The sequence below is a fragment of the Staurois parvus genome, unplaced genomic scaffold (assembly GCF_062004578.1).
Source record: "Staurois parvus isolate SC_StPar_1 unplaced genomic scaffold, SC_StPar_1.0 ptg000192l, whole genome shotgun sequence".
NCBI lineage: Eukaryota > Metazoa > Chordata > Amphibia > Anura > Ranidae > Staurois > Staurois parvus.
In genome coordinates this window covers 3,773,977-3,792,598 of record NW_028317988.1, presented here as the reverse complement: position 1 = coordinate 3,792,598, position 18,622 = coordinate 3,773,977, and the positions used below count along the sequence as shown (strand labels likewise).

The 18,622-nt window shown below is 42.1% G+C and overlaps 1 protein-coding gene across 1 annotated transcript in view; it reads right to left on the bottom strand.

The window, feature by feature from the left end:
* The window catches only part of KCNH1 (potassium voltage-gated channel subfamily H member 1), a 501,591-nt gene that overhangs the window by 411,908 nt on the left and 71,061 nt on the right, over positions 1 to 18,622 (bottom strand). Inside the window, exons 5-6 of the mRNA XM_089677806.1 lie at positions 17,694 to 17,812; positions 5,773 to 6,165 (exon numbers count right to left, since the gene is read on the bottom strand). Of these exons, the coding sequence (XP_089533932.1) occupies positions 5,773 to 6,165; positions 17,694 to 17,812 (512 nt within the window). The remainder of the gene's footprint in view (positions 1 to 5,772; positions 6,166 to 17,693; positions 17,813 to 18,622) is intronic.

Sequence of the window (18,622 nt, the reverse complement as noted above, 5' to 3'; positions counted from 1 at the left end):
TACAACCAGGGTATCCATACATGGCTCACAATTTGGCCCATCCCTGCTGAACTGGATGAATTTCAATCTATATATACCTGGCTTAAGGGTCTAATGACATAGCACCACACAGTGTGGTGAGTTCAGCAATGTAAAAATTAAATTGAAGTATGGAAAGTAAGTAAGTAAAACCCAATCACATTGCGGTTGCTGTTACAATTAGAGGAGCTCTCATATGACAGATATGGTAGTAAGTCTACAGAAGTCACTGAGCTGCAGGAGACTTAGGGACAAGGCTACAAGAGACCAGCTAGGAGGTTGGTCACTGCAGTAAATAGAATAGATGTTCTTAGGAGAGTGATGGGAAATGCATTGTTGAATTGATGGGGGTCTATGAGCAGGGTTTTTAAAGTCTTTGAAGCCCTCCCTAAAAGGGAAAGGGATGACTACCCCCTGTGATTATGATCTGCAAAGAAGTGTAAGAAAAATAGTCTGCCTTGTAAAGCAGCAAGTAAGAACATGAGGCATAAAAAAATGCGGACAGAGGACAGTACTAAAGCTTCTATGTGTTTCACTCTTAAGAACAGAGTGACTTAAAAGATCGGGATGTCTTTGGCTAAGCAGGGGCAAATGTTACCAGAGATCACTCTCCCCCTTTTTGTCAGGGGTGGGGGTAACTTTTATTGCAAAGAAAGCTTTTGAACAGGTCCGTTGGGCTTAGAGGTGAGGGTCTGCCATGAGGTGAGGGACCTAGAGAAGATTGGACAAACAGATTGTATACGTTTGGTAGGAGAGGCTCATAGAATGAGGAGGTGAGATTGAGGATAGTAGGGTAGGAACTCCCTTCCCTCAGTAGCTGTCTCAATGTATTCCTCCAGGAAATTTCCAAAGAGTACCGTACCATCGAACAGCATGCGCAACAAGCACCTTTCACTTTTCAGACGTTATAGACTGGAGCCGCTTATCAGAGTCCAGGTACGGTTCCCAAGAAGTACATTGATTATACGCGATCCATAGAATGCTAGTGAGCCTTAAGGCAATAAGCAGTCAGATCTTGCAGGAAGTGTCAGTTGAAGAAGGAAGGAAGACCAAGGAAATATATAAAAATATCTTCTCCAACAGGGGAAGAGGTCCATCACCTAAGGACACCAGCAAAATATTGAAGCCTCACAAATTGGGCAGGATTATAAGGGTACACTGGTGGTTCCCAGCAAAGCTTTTTTTCAAGTGTGCAATCACCAGGAGGTAGTAGCATACAACCCAGTATCTAAAAAGAGACTTGTGTCCTCTACTGTACGTTTAAGATATTTAGGGGGTTTTGGTATATTTCTTGCCATTGCCATGACCCACCACCAAACAAAAACCCAAAATAAATTTTCCTACTGTATATGTGCATTATTTGTTGTTTGTATCCATAGGGGACCAGAAACAATAGTGTGCATGGTCTTCCCATCCATGAGATCACTATGATTGGCTGTCACAGTGATCACATTATCAGGAACCTGTCCTACTGACATCTGATTGTCACTCTGTGACTGCACTCCTATCCATAGGGGACCAGAAACAATAGTGTGCATGGTCTTCCCATCCATGAGATCACTATGATTGGCTGTCACAGTGATCACATTATCAGGAACCTGTCCTACTGACATCTGATTGTCACTCTGTGACTGCACTCAACATAAAAACATAGATGTGGCAGCGAGGATCAGGCCTGCTCTGTATTGCCACATATAAATATTTATCAGCATGGAAACATTGTTAATGACATAAGAATGGATATTTCTTTGCACCCTTCAGTGGAATGCCACACCTTAGGAAATGCGAAGGTGTAGAACAGCTAAAAGAAAGTTAGATTGCTGGAATGTTCATAGCTAGACTTGTGTGATTTGTTTCATTCCGAATCGAAATTCGGTCAAAACTTTCACTATTTACGATAGTAAATGTATTTACATTATTTACCATAGTAAATTTACAACAGTAACAAATGTAAACAAATCCAAAATAATGAAACACTGAATTATTCTAATTCAAATCAAATTCGAAACAAATTTGAGAACAACATCAAATTCGAAAACAAATTTGAAATGTAAACATATTGCTGACTATTGCTGGTTTTCTTCAAAGACTGTGTGTATAGGAATATAAGTCTTCCGAAATTCAAATTTTGAAAAGAATAAAACAGAATAGAATAGGAAATAATAGAGAAAATAAAGTAATAGAATAGGATAGAAAAAAAGCAGTATAGAATAGAAAGAATATAGCCTTCTTCCGAAATTCAAATTTCAAAATTCAAATAGCATGGAATAGAATAAAATGGAAAGAATATAACCATCTTCCGAAATTAAAATTTTGAAAATAATAGAATAGAATAAAATAGAATAGAATAAAAAACAATAGAATAACAAATAAAATAAATTAATAGAATAGAAAAGAATGGAATAGAAAAAAAATAAATTAAAATAGAATTTAGTAGAATAGTATTAAATAGAATGTAGTCGTCTTTCAAAATTCGAATTTTAAATAGAATAGAATAAAACAGAATAGGATAGAAAATACAAAAACAGAAAATAGAACATAAAGGAATGGAACAGAAAATAAAGGAATAGAGTAGAAAAGAATAGAATAGAATAGAGAAGAATAGAATAGAAAAGAAAAAAAAGGAACAGAACAGAATAGAAAAGAATAGGATAGAAAATATTAGACTAGAATAGAAAAAATAGAATAGAATGAATATAGAAGTCTTAGGAAATCCAAAATTCGAATAGAATAGAGCAAGCTATTCTTCAGAAATAATTTGGATCAATTCAATATTTTTGATTCAAATCAAGTCGAATACTTCAAATCCATTGGAAAAATTTGAATCCAGTTGAAAACAAATAAATGAAACAAAATTAAATTAGTAACTTAACTAATCGATCCGAAACAAAACTAAACAAATTTTTTTGTTCTGCATGTCTATTCATAGCAGGACAAGGTATTTGTATTCTGTAGCCATTAGGTCACTACTCAGTGGAAATGGTTTTCTTGGCTGTTCAGTCAATCTTTGGTTCCACCTGTGTCCATAGCACAATAAGAGGCTCCTATTTTCTGAGAATAAACTGTCATTTCTGTAGGCGTCTTTCCTATATTCCTGATTTTTGTCTACTACATAAATACTTTCCCCTGCTAACTCCAGTGATGAACTATGGCGCTACAAGAGCTGCACATAAAAAACACACAATACATGTTAATACACATTATATGCGTTAGTGTGTTGGAGTGCCATTCATGGGGCTATGGTAACACAATGCCACTATTATGCATTGTTGTGTGCTGCATTACCACAATAGGTAACAAGAGAAATCACAAGGGGGCGCCTCTAAGTGCAGCATTTGAAACACTTTATAAAAAATTCATCAGTAATGCACTCACATTTATAGATGAATAGTGCGCTTGTAAAATAAAACAGGCCTCAATATCGGATCTGCAAGTCCACCGGTGGTGGTGTGGGAGATAGAAACTGGGTCCAGGTGGTAGCAGACCGCAGTAACCACCGATGTAGGACAGACGTGGGACCGGAAGTGACGCTAGAACCACTGTGGAACACACGACCGGATGTGAAGTCAGGAGGATCCAAGACCTGGGTTGCCAATGTGACGCGTTCAGGCGCACCTATCAGCTCCTGTCTCAGACCCGCGGATCCGATATTGAGGCCTGTTTCATTTTACAAGCGCACTATTCATCTATAAATGTGAGTGCATTCCTGATGATTTTTTAATAAAGTGTTTCAAATGCTGCACTTAGAGGCGCCCCCTTGTGCTTTCTCTTGTTCATACAGAAGGGATCCATTCCAGTCTTCTTGGCGGAGCTGCTTATATGGTGCATTATCAATTTATGGACTATTTTACTAGTTTGGACTTTATGGACTTATGCAGTTGTTATTAATTTGGCTCTTGTTTTCCATGTGGACCAGGGTTGCGCCATAGAATTTGATTGATTACCACAAATGGTGCATGTCTACTTTTTCTTGGACATTTTGGTGCGTTGCCAGCCCATTGATTTAAATAAGCTGCCTTAATGCAACGCACATTAACACGTGAAAAAAAAAATAGACAGCAACACAAGTACAATAATGCAACAAGGTATCTGGGTGCCAAGTCTGAATGTTCCCTTATCTTATTGTGACCTCAAAATAGCAGAAGTAACCAAATCTGTCTTGTATCAGCCGCCCCGCACAGCAGCACTTAGGAGGAAGGAAGAGCAAATCAATGCCCTACTACTCACAGGAAGCAGGGTTATAGAGGGGCAGGGCATAGAATGACCTCATCAGTTAGCTTCTACTCAGTTATTGAGTCCCAAGGGGCGACATAAGCTATAGAACACAACTGCAAGGCTTCAGAGATGCAGCATTTGGCTGTGCTGTCTGGTAGAGGTACCTAGACCACAAGACTGCCTTTAAAGAATTACATATCCTTACCCAGATAAGACAGTTCCCTTGTGTGTATCTCAACTGGATGTTTAACTGTTTTCCCAATGCTCAGCTTTAAAGTGTATGTAAACCCTCACCATGTAAAACAAACCATTCAGTTTAAAATAGAAATGTGACACAAAAATTTGTGTACATTATATATATATATATATATATATATATATAATTATTCCACTGCATAAGGAGCTCAGAGAGCTGGGAGAGGAGGAACAGCAGTATAATGGTCTTCCCAGTGAATGGCTGGGTAGGGAAGGCATATCAGGATAAGTCTGATCTCTAGATGAGAGGAGGCTGAGTTCCCAGCACTGCTAGAGAACTGACCATGCTGTGCTCCCATGCCAAGTGTGGTCAGTTCATGATAGGAAAGCAGAAGGACTGGCAAGAACACCAGGGATTCAGTTTAAAATAGAAATGTAAGCCAAAACATTTGTGTGTGTGTGTATATATATATATATGTAACATTAGAAATACCTTTTTTTTCCTTTTTCATAAGTGATCACCACCCTCTGTTCTCCGCTGCATAAGGAGCTCAAAGGGCTGGGAGAAGAGAAACAGCAGCTAATGGTCTTCCCAGTGAATGGCTGGGTAGGGAAGGCGTGTCAGGATAAGTCTGATCTCTGGATGAGAGGAGGCTGAATTCCCAGCACAGCTAGAGAACTGACCGTGCTGTGCTCCCATGCCAAGTGTGGTCAGTTTATGATAGGAAAGCAGGGGGACTGGTAGGAACACTAGGGATGCAGTTTAAAATAGAAGTGTAAGTCAAAACATTTGTATAAATATATATATATATATATATATATGTATATATATCTCATTATAAATACCTTTTTTTTTTCCTTTTTCGTAAGTGATCATCACCCTCTGTTCTCCGCTGCATAAGGAGCTCAGAGAGGCAGAAGAGGAGAAACAGCAGTATAATGGTCTTCCCAGTGAATGGCTGGGCAAAGAGGGCGTGTCAGGATAAATCTGATCTCTCGATGAGAGCAGGCTGAGTTCCCAGCACAGCTAGAGAACTGACCATGCTGTACTCCCATGCCTAGTGTAGTCAGTTTATGATAGAAAAGTAGAGGGACTGGCAGGAACACCAAGCATTTCACTTAAAGAAAGCATTACAAAGTGAACAGGATACTTTTCCATACAAGTACATGGTACAGCAGGCTCATATCAGGAATATGAAATGTTGGGTTTACATATTGTTGATGTTATTTTGTGTAGCATTTCTGATTTAGAATGGCAACTACATGACAGCTTCACTTCATGATTCCATTATTGCATTTGGAACCTGGAACATACATATATCAAAACACCCAAACATTACTGACCTCATCCACATTTTCAAAGGCATTGATGACATCATACGGCAAACAGGACAAGAGATCGATGACAAACCATGTCTTCAAGTAGTTCATTCGAATTAACTTTGGGTCCGAAATGACTTCCCCAGCGGGCCCAACAAAGGTAGTGTGAAAATTAAGCACAATGTCCACCAGAAATATGACATCCACTATACTGTCCACCACCAGCCAGGCCACGTTGTTCTGTTTGGTTTTGAAGGAGACATTGTAAGGGACTAGGATAGCGGTGTAAAACGTTAATATCAAGATGACCCAGTCCCAGGTGGTTTTAAAAACACAATAATGAAGAATGATATGAGGAGGGGTCTTCGGGGCTTCTTGTTTGTATTGTGGAAGAATCTCAGATCCAAGCTGCAGCACCTAGAAGATTAAATGGATAGTGATAAATGATTGCAGAAAAATAGATCTCCAACAGGTAGCAATTACAGACCCCCTGGCAAAAATAAATCCCCCCCCAGCAACAATAGATTCCCCCCAACAAAATAAACCATCCCACAACAAAATACCCTTCCAGTATCAATTGAACCCCCGCCAGTAACAATAGTTCTCCCAGCAGCCAGCATCAATACACACTCCAACAGCCAGCAACAATAGATCCCTCTCTCATCAGTAGATCCCTCCCAGCAAAAATGTACCCCTCAGCAACAATAGATACCCCACCAGCAGCAATAGACCCCCCAGCAACAGTAGACCTGCTGCACAACAACATATCCCCCCAGTGATAATAGATCATCCTGCAGTCAGCAACAATAAACCCCCCAGCACACCCCACCACCCCTTGCCATTACATACATTTAGTGCTGGGGGTGCCTGAAAATACCAACTTGGCCAACCCCTCCAGCCTCCTGGACCTGCACTGGCCAGTGGGACTATCTGTCATAGTTATGGACCAGAAATGAGAAGCAGGAGCAGGAAGGTCGAAACTGAACTTCAGGAACTAAAGTCAACATTTACACAATAAAGCACCTTGTGCCACAAGGCTCCTATGGATGAGTAACCACACTTTTGTCAAGAGAAAAAAACAATCCCCTCTGGGTGACCAATGTTCCTCTAAAGACATAACTGTTTGTTTCACCAGGTCCTTTGCTGATTCTGAATGGGAGGGTCTGGTTCATTATATTTGCCTGGTGCACTCTAAGTGTTCCAATGAGGATAACTGCAGTGTTATTCATCCCTTTAGAAGTATTTAACCCTTAGGGAGTATGTCACCAAAACTGACATTTTTGCCTAAAATTTGACATATCTTAGTGTAGACATCTGGGAAAATCAGTGAGCCAATCACACAAGCAGGAAATGACATATTTGGGGAGGCTCTGTACACCAACGGTACAGAATGCCTGCAGACTGCAACGATGCATTGAAAGTTACAGAAATGATATTTGAATTGAAAAGGAAGGATGATTTTTAATAACATTCAATTACAATATGGCCTGTGTAGCAGCTGTATATGCGATATTATTTTGTTTTTATTTGCTATATTTGTTTCCATGAAAGTGGATTTATGCTTTAAGATACATTCAGACATCCTTAGGGACATCCAATATGTCCTGCTGACAGACAAGCATTTACTGTGGGACATGTTCATTCTAACCACGTCCTTTCATCATTATGAAAATTTTATATGTTGAGCTAAAATAAATAGAAATAACAGGTCAGGAAGAGAAGAGCAAGTGGGGCACTAAATCCAATAAACAAGCATGAGTAAATGAATTCTGAAACTTCTGTGCTGGACGATGAGCTCCACCATGTCAGTAACCCCACATGGAGTACTTTTTGGGAATGCAAGCCTTGCTGCCCTCAACGGACCAGGGAAATCCAAAGAAGCTGTGTGCAAAGAAATAAACAGAGGGTGCACGGGCCTAGTGCATTACCTTCTAAAAATGAGATTTATTGAATAAAAAGTAGTATACTCACAAGAGAATAAAATCAAAGGCACATCACAAAAAAAGACAACATGGTCCAATCTCCTAGATGGTGGCTGTTGGGGGACTGTAGGCCTCCAAATGGCTGACGTGTTTTGAGACAGAACCCCTTCCTCAGAGCTCACGGGGCACTACATCCATATGTGTTTAGCCCAGGGGTGGACTGACAACTCATGGGGCCCCCGGGCAATAGGGGATGATGGGGCCCCTGTGTCCTTGCCCAAACTCAAAAAAGCCAATGAAAAAGGTACCAGGGGCATCTCATGGGGCCCCCTATTGACCCCGGGCCCTCGGGCAGTGCCCGGGTTTCCAAATGGTCAGGCCGCCTCTGGTTTAGCCCCATTCCTCATTGGGCTTACTACAGATCCCACAATCCTGCCACAGCCCCCCCCCAGCCATAGGAGCTTCCACTTCTGGGACCTTTGGCTTCAGAGTGTGTCTAGCACTAATATTGGTCATGTATAAATCCATGGGAGATTCCTCAACATCCAACATTTTTATGAAGGTAGTCACAGGTATCTCTTCTTTATACTGTTTTAGAAATTTATTTTTTAAAACGTTGTTTTATAAGTACAGATTTAATACAGGGAGCAGTCTCCCTTTCTCTTACTGAAACTTTCTCTAAAGTCTCTTGAAAACCAGGTGAAGCAAGGGAGATGAGCCACTCCTTTGACTCATTTAGTTTTGTGAGTAAAGTCCAGCTTTAGTTACTGAGCTTTTTAACCAACAGACTTTCATCTGTAAAGCAGTTAAGTTCACTCTGAAAAACATGCAAAAAAAAGCCGTGTACTCCACCTTCTGTTAGAAAATGAAAATACAAAATTGTCATATGCAGCTTAGCTTTCCAAAAGCAAATAATTCTTTCTAAAGTTGTGAAATAAAAAAAAACATTCAAAATCATTATATATTCCTCTTCAAAGAGCTATGAATAATGCCTATTTTTTATATTTTACTGGGTTAGGTAAATAGATGCAGATTAATCAGGTCTATAAAGAACATACTAAATTCTCCATGGAATAATCTTGCCAATTTACACCGCTCTAAAAGCCTTTCTCACTAATGGCCCCAGCCTAATACTGATCTATAAGCAGATATGCACTCTTATGCGTTTGCATGGGGAATTAATACCTTGCAAACTGTAAACAGTCAATATCTCATTAATCTGAATAATGACATAATCAATTGGATAAAGAGCATTTTACAGCATGTATTGAAATGTGATTTGTGCCGCACAAAATACAGAGATCTGTGCAGTGTTTGCTGTATTCAGGGCTGTAGTTAGCCCAAGGCAAAGTTGGAATGAGATGATAGGGTGCCCAAAGCAAGAGTGGAAAAAAGCCCCCACATCCTCATCATTAGAGGATAATTAAATGGAAAGAGAAAGATGGAGATAGATAGATAGATAGATAGATAGATAGATAGATAGATAGATAGATAGATAGATAGATAGATAGATAGATAGATCAGCATGGTTAGCACTTCTACCTGGCAGAACTAGAGTCATTGGTTTGAATCCCAACCATGACACTACTTGCCTTGCATGTTCTGCCTGTGTGGGTTTCCTTTGGGCACTCTAGTTTTCTCCCACACTCCAAAGATATGCAGGTAGGTCAATTGGCTCCTAACTAAATTGGCCCTAGTATGTGTATGTATGAATGTGAGTTAGGGACCTTAAACTCCTTGATTGCAGGGACTGATGTGAATGTGCAATAAACACTATATTGCCAAAAGTATTGGGACACCCCTCCATAACATTGGATTCAGGTGTTCCAATCACCTCCATGGAGACAGGTGTATACAATCAAGCACCTAGACATGCAGACTGCTTCTACAAACATTTGTGAAAGAATGGGTCCTCTCAGGAGCTCAGTGAATTCAAGCGTGGTACCGTGATAGGTTGCCAACTGTGCAATAAGTCCATTTGTAAAATTTCCTTGCTACTAAATATTCCACGGTCAACTGTTAGTGATATTATAACAAAGTGGAAGCAACTGAGAACAACAGTATTTCAGCCAGCAAGTGGTAGGCCACGTAAAATGACAGAGCGGGGTCAGCGCATGCTGAAGTGCACAGAGCGTAGAAGTTACCAACTGTCTGCAGAGTCAATAGCTAAAGACCTCCAAACGTCATGTGGCCTTCAGATTAGCACAACAACAATTCTTAGAGAGCTTCATGGAATGTGTTTTCATGGCCGAACAGCTGCATCCAAGCCTTACATCAATAAGTGCAATGCGAAGCATCAGTGGTGTAAAGCATGTTGCCACTGGACTCTAGAGCAGTAGAGACGTGTTCTCTGGAGTGATGAATCACGCTTCTCTGTCTGGCAATCCAATGTATGTGACTGGATTTAGAAGTTGCCAGGAGAACGGTAATAGCCTGACTGCATTGTGCCAAGTGTAAAGTTTGGTGGATGGGGGATTATGGTGTGGGGTTGTTTCTCAGGGGTTGGACTTGGCCCCTTAGTTCCAGTGAAGGGAACTCTTAAGGCATCAGCATACCAAGACATTCTGGACAATTTCATGCTTCCACTTTTGTGGGTAGAGTTTGGGGATGGCCCCTTCCTGTTCCAACATGACTGCACACCAGTGCACAAAGCAAGGTCCATAAAGACATGGATGGTGAGTTTGGAGTGGAGGAACTTGACTGGCCTGCACAGAGTCCTGGCCTCAACCCAGTAGAACACCTTTGGAATGAATTAGCCAGGCCTTCTCGTCCAACATCAGTTCCTGACCTCACAAATGCGCTTCTGGTAGAATGGTCAAACATTCCCATAGACACACTCCTGAACCTTGTGGACAGCCTTCCCAGAAGAGTTGGAGCTGTTATAGTGCAAAGGGTGGCCAACTCAAAATAAATCCTACAGACTGAGACTGGGATGCCATTAAAGTTAATGTGCATGTAAAGGTAGGTGTCCAAATACTTTTGGCAATATAGTGTATGTAAAGCGCCTCGGAAATTGATGGTGATATATAAGTACCTGTAATAATAAATAGGCAGACAAAGATAACCGGCAACATTAGGACTCATGCAGAGGGATGTTGTTATTCCGTATTTAATGTGTGTTTGAAATGCACATCAAACACAGGTCAGTAAAATCCCATTGACTTCAAAAGAGTAGAATACAATACATTTCAAAGTCTGTATGTGACCTGCTTTGCATTTTTTCGAACACAATATGTCCTATTGAGGTGTGTTTGAATTGCAGGCAAAGCAGGTCATAAGCTGAGTTTGACAAGAACACCTATCATCACAAGTCCTTAGAGTCGTGGGTTTAATTACAACCAAGGACACTATCTGCATGGAGCATGTATGGTAGTATGGCAGGCTGATTCTGCAATCATTCCCAGCACTGGTTGACCGCCTTTATTTCAGTGTTCTCAACATGCAAGTCCTTTGGTTCAGCAGCAGGGTGCCTCCTCCCTATCAGCAGGTAATGGTGATCTGAGAGGAGGTAGAAAAAAGTGAACTGCTTTCTTCATCTCTGTTACCCTCCTGATCTCAACTTCACTTACTGGAGAAAAGTGTTGCTACTAAAATGAGAAGTGGAACTGCTGGTTAGCTGCATTTCAGTTTGTGCCTGCTACATCAGATCTCAGCTGTGACTCAGGGCCAGGACCTGATTATGGGGCGCAATTCAAGTTATTTAAGAAATTATGAATTTGTGGCTGGTTCTCTGGAGTGTTCCTTGAGCATTATGGAACCTTTAGACTAGGCTTTCCAAACCTTTTCAGCACAGAGGAACCCTTGAAATAATTTTCTGGTCTCAGGGAACTCCTGATAAAATGTTCTATATGTACAACTCATGATACAGTAGTCTGATGGCCAGTGGGGAAAAAAAACCCTATAAAGATAGCTAAAAAAAATAATGGTGTCAGTAGAAACTTATCTGAGAGGCAGAAATTGCTCATTGCTCAAGGAACCCCTAGCAACCTCTGGAGGAATCCTAAGCTTCCATGAATCCTGGTTGAGAAATGACTTTTATGAGTTAATGGAGATGGTTGGCCGTGAGAAGGCTCACCACACACTGGAAGAATCTAAAGAGCCTTCTGATACCCTACTGTTGTTAGAGGGGGGAATGTAGATGAAAAGATGATATTATATGTTGTATATTTGTATAAAACTTTATTTGGGTCCACCAGGAATTAGGGGTTTTCATTTTTAAGGGCTCAATAAGTTTTAGTTTTTCCAGGATCCTAGAGAGTTAATCCATCCAAAAATTCCTTATATTTCAAGGAAGGTATTGGTGAAATCTGTTCCAACCCACCCCCACCCCTGAGGTCCTTTTAATTAGAGCTAGCAATATAAATCAGACATTTGATGCAGTAATGTTGCCCAGTTTGCCCAGAGCCAGACAATGTTAATGGGCCATGATGTAGTTTGCTGTGGTAAACGTGAGAAAACACTACTAATGGCATTCCCACACACATGTGCCAAGTACAGTCATTTTTCTCTATGCCATCTTCTGCCACAAAGAATTCACTGCAGCCAGAGCCTATAAAGCATCGTCTGGTCATGGGGAGGGTGGCAGGGATGATGAGGGTCCAGGGTGTGGAAGATGAAGGGAACTTGGAAATATATTAGCATTTTTTGGAATCTTTCTTTCTTTTGTATGTTTATGCTCATTGCAATATTTGTACACCAAAGGTGCCTCTAAGATTGTAATCTTTCTCCCGTCAGGAGAATATTCTTTCTTAAATTTGAATAAAATTCCAAATTCTCCAAATCTCAATCCAATCAAGCATATGTAGTATGTGCTGTAAAAACAAGTCCGATGCATGGAGGCCCCACATCCTAACTTGCAGGACTTAGAGGATCTATTAATAATGGTTTGGTGCCAGATACCACAGCCTACCTTCAGAGGTCTAGTGGAGTTTATGCCTTGATGGGTCAGGGCTGTTATGGTGGCAAAATGGGGACCTACTCAGTATTCAGTATCCACTCAGGTGGATGGTCTTAATGTTATGGCTGAACACTGTATACACATATTTATATACACATTTTATTCCTATACAGCTTTTGTACCATTAAATAATAAAAGAAAAGAAACACTGAGAATGTAAGACAGACAGAAGCTGAAACATGGAGATCCTTAGAGGCCTGAACACTTGTCATTTCCCTGCACTCTTCTGCATTAATAGAATGTCTATGAGAAGACAAGGTCCATCAGATATGCCACAGGGAAGACCCTGGGAATTCACCAGATAACGCATATGATTCAAAAGTGACATTTCAGATGTTAAACTACGCTGGACGGGTCTTCAGTGCGAAACCAGATCATTGCAGCTTAAAATACAAGATTTATCTTAAGGAAAAAAGGCAATGTAAAACATCCAGAGCAGAACACCAGACAGGAGGTTAAATAGCTCTGGCATCTGGGTAATAGTTTTTATTTCAAAGTTGTAAATTGCCAAAGTGTCAACCAATGGTGACATGCAGATGTCTTTTTCCATGGGGTTGTAGTTTTTTTTTAGGTTCTCACATACAAGACACCCTTCTGGGTCTGGATCAACCGCCAGTATCCATGCTTTAGTACTGAACCTTTGCAGATGGGATACCTCTAAATCAGTAGCAGAACAGGGTTCAATCACTATTTATGGATTTTTTTTGGATTGGCACATGTACAGTATTTCTATTTGTCACTTCACAATAATTTGATATATCATTGGTCTTAATTATGTTTTATCACACAATGCAACACTTTGATCTCACATTTATACTGTATTTATCTGTGTAAGGACAAGAAGGTTTATTTTCTTTCTTTTTTTTAATAACTGTTTTGTTGCCCTGATGAAGGGGGAGTATTGTAGTCCCCGAAACGTGTTGGATATTTTTGATGGTTCTTCTTGGACTCTTTCACCTTTATGGTCTGGCACCCATTTGTGTATGTTTATTCATATCCTGCCAGTGACCTTATTAGAAAACTTCCTACAGTTGACTGTTTGACTAAACATGGGAATCCCAGCATCTATCAAACATTTTCTTTCTATACAAACACAATTCTGTTTTAGGTCTCTACATTTTTAAACGCATTTTAATTAATTTCAATGGGAAGGTGTGTTTTTGATTGGGGGTTTTTTTACTGCACCAAAAATGCAGCATGCAGGACTTCTTTTAAAAACACAACTGACCCGCAACTGACTAGTGCAAAGATTTCCATGGTCATGCATTTTTCACCCACTTATTGTAAGGGCCAGTTCACATCATACAAATCAATCCATTCTTCGTGCGTGTTTTTGCTGCGCTTTTCATGCATTCTGGTGTGTTTTTGATGTGTTCCAGAGCATTTCCCCTCTTTTTTCTTCACCTTGAGCCCTGGTTCACACTGATGCGGTGCAGCGTTTTCAGTGAGAATTCCGCACCGCATCAGAATCGCACCTCGTTCATGCGAACCGCTGCCCTGGTTCACACTGATGCGGTGCAGTGTTTTCAGTGAGAATTCCGCACTGCATCAGAATCGCACCTCGTTCATTCGAACCGCTGCAGGTGTGTATGTTAGGTTAACAACACCCCAAAAGCGGTCCGCAAAATGCAGTGCGATGTGCAGAATTGGATTGCATAGGTGTGAATACCCATGCGATCCGATTCTAGTGGGGACCCAAAAAAGGGTCCTGCACGTTTTTGGTGCGAGTGCGGTGCGATTCTATCTGTATATGCATTCAGTTGTATGTGACCCTTGGCGATTGCATGGACCTTCACTCGTAAGCAACTTCTTCCATTAATTCTCTTAGCAATTATTTTACAGGGTAGGTTGCCAGGTCTTTCCCCAACCCCTACCATGGAGGAAATCTACCAGCATGTCTTTGGAGAGTGTGAGGAAACCGAGGTATCCGGAGGAAACCCACAGAGAACATGCAAACTAAATGCAGGAGGTGCCATGGTTGGGAATTGAACCCATGACCCAATTACTGCAAGACAGAAGTGCTAACCACAAAACCACTGTGCCGCCCACAAAATGTATGGCTCCAATCGCACCACACACAAATCGCATGTGATTTTCTCAGGAATGTGGTGCGGTTCCTGTGTGAATCACATGCGATGTTCCGCATTGCACGTATGTGAACCCAGGCAAAATAAAGACATGTGTGTTCCAGTGCATGTTTGATGCATTTTGCCTTGTTCCAGTACAGTTCAGTGCAGAAAAAATGCAGCGCATTCTACATTTTTTTTTCTGGAACTGGAACACACTGGAATTGACCGCACTAATGTGAACTATGCCATTAGAAACCATATAACCTACTATCCAGAGGCGGACTGACAATTCATGGGGCCCCCGGGCAATAGGGGATCATGGGGCCCCTGTGTCCTTGCCCAAACTCAAAAAAGCCTATGAAAATGGTACCAGGGGCATCTCATGGGGCCCCCTACTGACCCCGGGCCCTCGGGCAGTGCCCGAGTTTCCAAATTGTCAGTCTGCCCCTACTACTATCCATGCGATTTGGATGCCGGAAAAAAAAACTCACTAAGGTGTGAATGCAAGAATGGCAAGAAAAACTGATCAGTGTGAAAGGGCCCTTAGATGTGCAACTGAACACACCGATCCTCTGAAGAGTGATCCACGTTTGCTTCTCAGAGGCAACTGACAGGCAGGAAGCAGGTGATGTGATGCCTATTTTAACCCCATTTTTGGCAACAAACGCAGCAATCACTTTGTGGGGTTTTTCTGGCTCTTCCCCATACTGAGGTGTGAACGCAAAAACGGCAATAAAAAATGATCAGTGTGAAAGGGCCCTTGGATGTGCAACTGAATGCACCGCTCTTCTGAACAGTGATTCACGTTTGCTTTTCAGAGGCACGCGACAGGCAGGAAGCAGGTGATGATACCTATTTTAACCCCATTTTTGCCAACAAACACGCCACAATCACTTTGTGGGGTTTTTCTGGCTCTTCCCCATACTGAGGTGTGAATGCAAGAACAGCAAGAAAAAACGATCAGTGTGAAAGGGCCCTTGGATGTGCAACTGAACGCACCACTCCTCTGAAGAGTGATCCACGTTTGCTTTTCAGAGGCAACTGACAGGCAGGAAGCAGGTGATGTGATGCCTATTTTAACCCCATTTTTGCCAACAAACACGCCACAATCACTTTGTGAGGTTTTTCTGGCTCTTCTTCATTTATTTAAATGGGTCACATTTGGCATGCTTTCTGACCACTGATCTTGACATGTTGGATAATTTTTGCTGTGGGTGTACAGCAAAGCATTGTGATCATGGAATGTAGATACTCCTGTCCTCTGCCACTGCAGCTTATACAGGGGATGGTTTGGGTGTGCTAAAAATGGTGTTCAACCACGCATTTTTACCATCCCCCAACCCCATGTCTAAACTTAGACATACTGAAAGAAAGTTTACTACATTACAGGCCCAGACGAGAACGGGTCATAAGCATACTGAGGCTCTAAGCCTAATAGGATTTTCTATTCTCTAACAATAGCAGCGAAGGGTGATTAATCACAAGAGCGTATTTATCTCCAACAGAAACAAGGCAATGTACTTCTCTTGTGTTAACGCACACTCCGATGTCATATCTACAGGAATCTGTAAGATCTTCGGGACGTAGAGTCATTCATATCCCTCCCTATTTCTATCACAAGGTGTGCTGAGTATGAACAGCCGCTCAATCAGCTGTGTGCGAGCGCGTTGCGTCCATGAATGCAAATGTTCCATAATCACTACTGTCTTATACAAGAGTGGGGAAGAATATTAAACGAGGCACCGAGCGCCGCTCTTCAGATATATCGTTTCAGCCGCTGCCCACATCCCCGCCATCCGCCAATATATCTATATTACCCATTTATATTTGACAGTCGTATGCTTTGCATCGTTATGAATAAAGTGCATGCTGACGAGATAGATGCGTGTGAACTCAAGGTTGCATTGCAAGGAAAATCGTGATTGATTCAGTATATAGAGGCTGTATGGTGCGTGTTATTATATCAAATATTTTTATGCTGTATTTCTTAGTGCTCTGGGTAATAGATATTCACTTTCAATATCAATTTGAATAGATCATTTTTTTTCTTTATTTACTGAAGTTGCTATAATGGTAAATTTGTATAAAAAATATTGACACAGTTAGGCCCCATCCACACCTGCATTCGCGTGCTCTTTTTTTTTTATTTGGTGTGTTTTTACAGGATGCTCATAGGGCAGCCAATTCACGTGATTGAGCTGCCCTATGTGCGACAAATGTACCAAAGACGCTCCAGAACCTTTTTGGGCCGTGTGACGGGAGTGACTTTAGGGGGTGGGGGGACCCCTGTTGTTCCTCTTATGTGTAATCCACCCTGTGCCTGTTAGGGGTACAGGGTGGTCTGTCCTAATATGGTGTAGACATGTATTGGTGGGGTGGGGGGTTGTCCATTGTTCACTGCCAGGTGGTTGTTACATTGTTCATTGTTCTCTGCCATGCTGCTGCATGCCATTGTTCTAGCAAACTAATATGGGATGTAATGTTTGTGTATTGGTGTGGGGGTTGGTCAATGTTCACTGCCATGTACTGCATCCCATTGTTTTGTGTCCTGGTTTGGTGGGGGGTGTTTCCAGCAGCCCTTCCCCCTGATGGGAGGGCCTGCTGTTGTGTTTCCTGTTCCTGGTTGTATTTCCCCGCCCTGTGTATATATCTTGTGTTTGTGTTAAAATAAAGCAGTTGACTTCCTGTCTTAAGAAGAGTCTGGTGCTGTCTATTTCCTGTATGATCAGTGGGGGTGTCCATGGATGGTGTCTGGACAGGGAAGCAAGAGTCTAACGGAAATACCCAAGTGCGGTCTGGGTCCAGTTCCGTTACAGGCCGCATGTTCTTTCAATGCACGTTTTGGCACATTTGCCGAGGGGCAAAAGGTGCGTCTGCTAAGTGTGCTCGGGGTGCCATTGACAATTAATGGCACCACAAGTGCGAGGCACAATTCTAGCTTGTTTTGGCATGGCTATGTCTATCCTGGAAGACACCCTGAGCAGTGTACAATATTACCTCAGCAAGCCGGGAGTGTTTGTGTACGTTCTCCCCTTTATGGACGGTGGGAGCGAGCTGTTGTAAGACCCCTCTGCTGCTGGTCAGAGCTCTTGTTAAACGTGCTAGTTTCCCCCAGCCTAGGGAAAAAAAATACATATATATATTATAGACATAATGCAAAGTTTATAGTCATTTGTAACTCATATATATCAAACAAATGTGCATGCCATTTTCATACATAAGGGGCTGTGGTAATCTTCCCTTATAGAATGTGTCTTCCACAGCTCTGCACCACTAATCAGGAGAAATATTCTAAAACTGTAGTCCTCAACCACCGGGCCATGGCCCACTACCGGCCCATTGCCTTCCTCCTCCCGGCCCACAGTCCTGCCCAGCAGTGCTGTATTTAGACTTTGTGTTGCCCTAGGCAACACAAAAATTGCCCCCCCCCCACGGAGAGAGCCTCATATTAACCAACAACACCCCTGCCCACCCCCCACCTGAGAGAGCCTTCCACTAACACCCCTCCCCCTGGTGAGAGAGAGAAAGACACTCACCTTCGCAGCTACCGGACATCCCCAGGAACAAGAGTTGGGCTCTGCATACACCATCCAGCAGCCCTCAACCTCTCTTGGATCCCACCTGGTCCCCATGCTGCATGTGTCCCTTTTTCTGGCCCTTCTTTGAGGGGGCCTTGTGGTAAATACGCCCCTGCTGCCCAGCCTCCCACAGTGCCCCCACCCTCTTCCCTACCTGCTACAGAGCCTTCAGCCCTACACAGTGCCACCAACCCCAAGTGTGCCACAGTGCAGTGCTCCCCAGTCCCCCCCAAAAACCTCATCCCCTACAGGGCCACCAAGTCTGCTGCAGAATCACTCTGGCTGAATGAAAAAAATAAAAGATTCCTCCATCCGCAAAACATTAGGTGGATGGCAGATTCCCCCCCC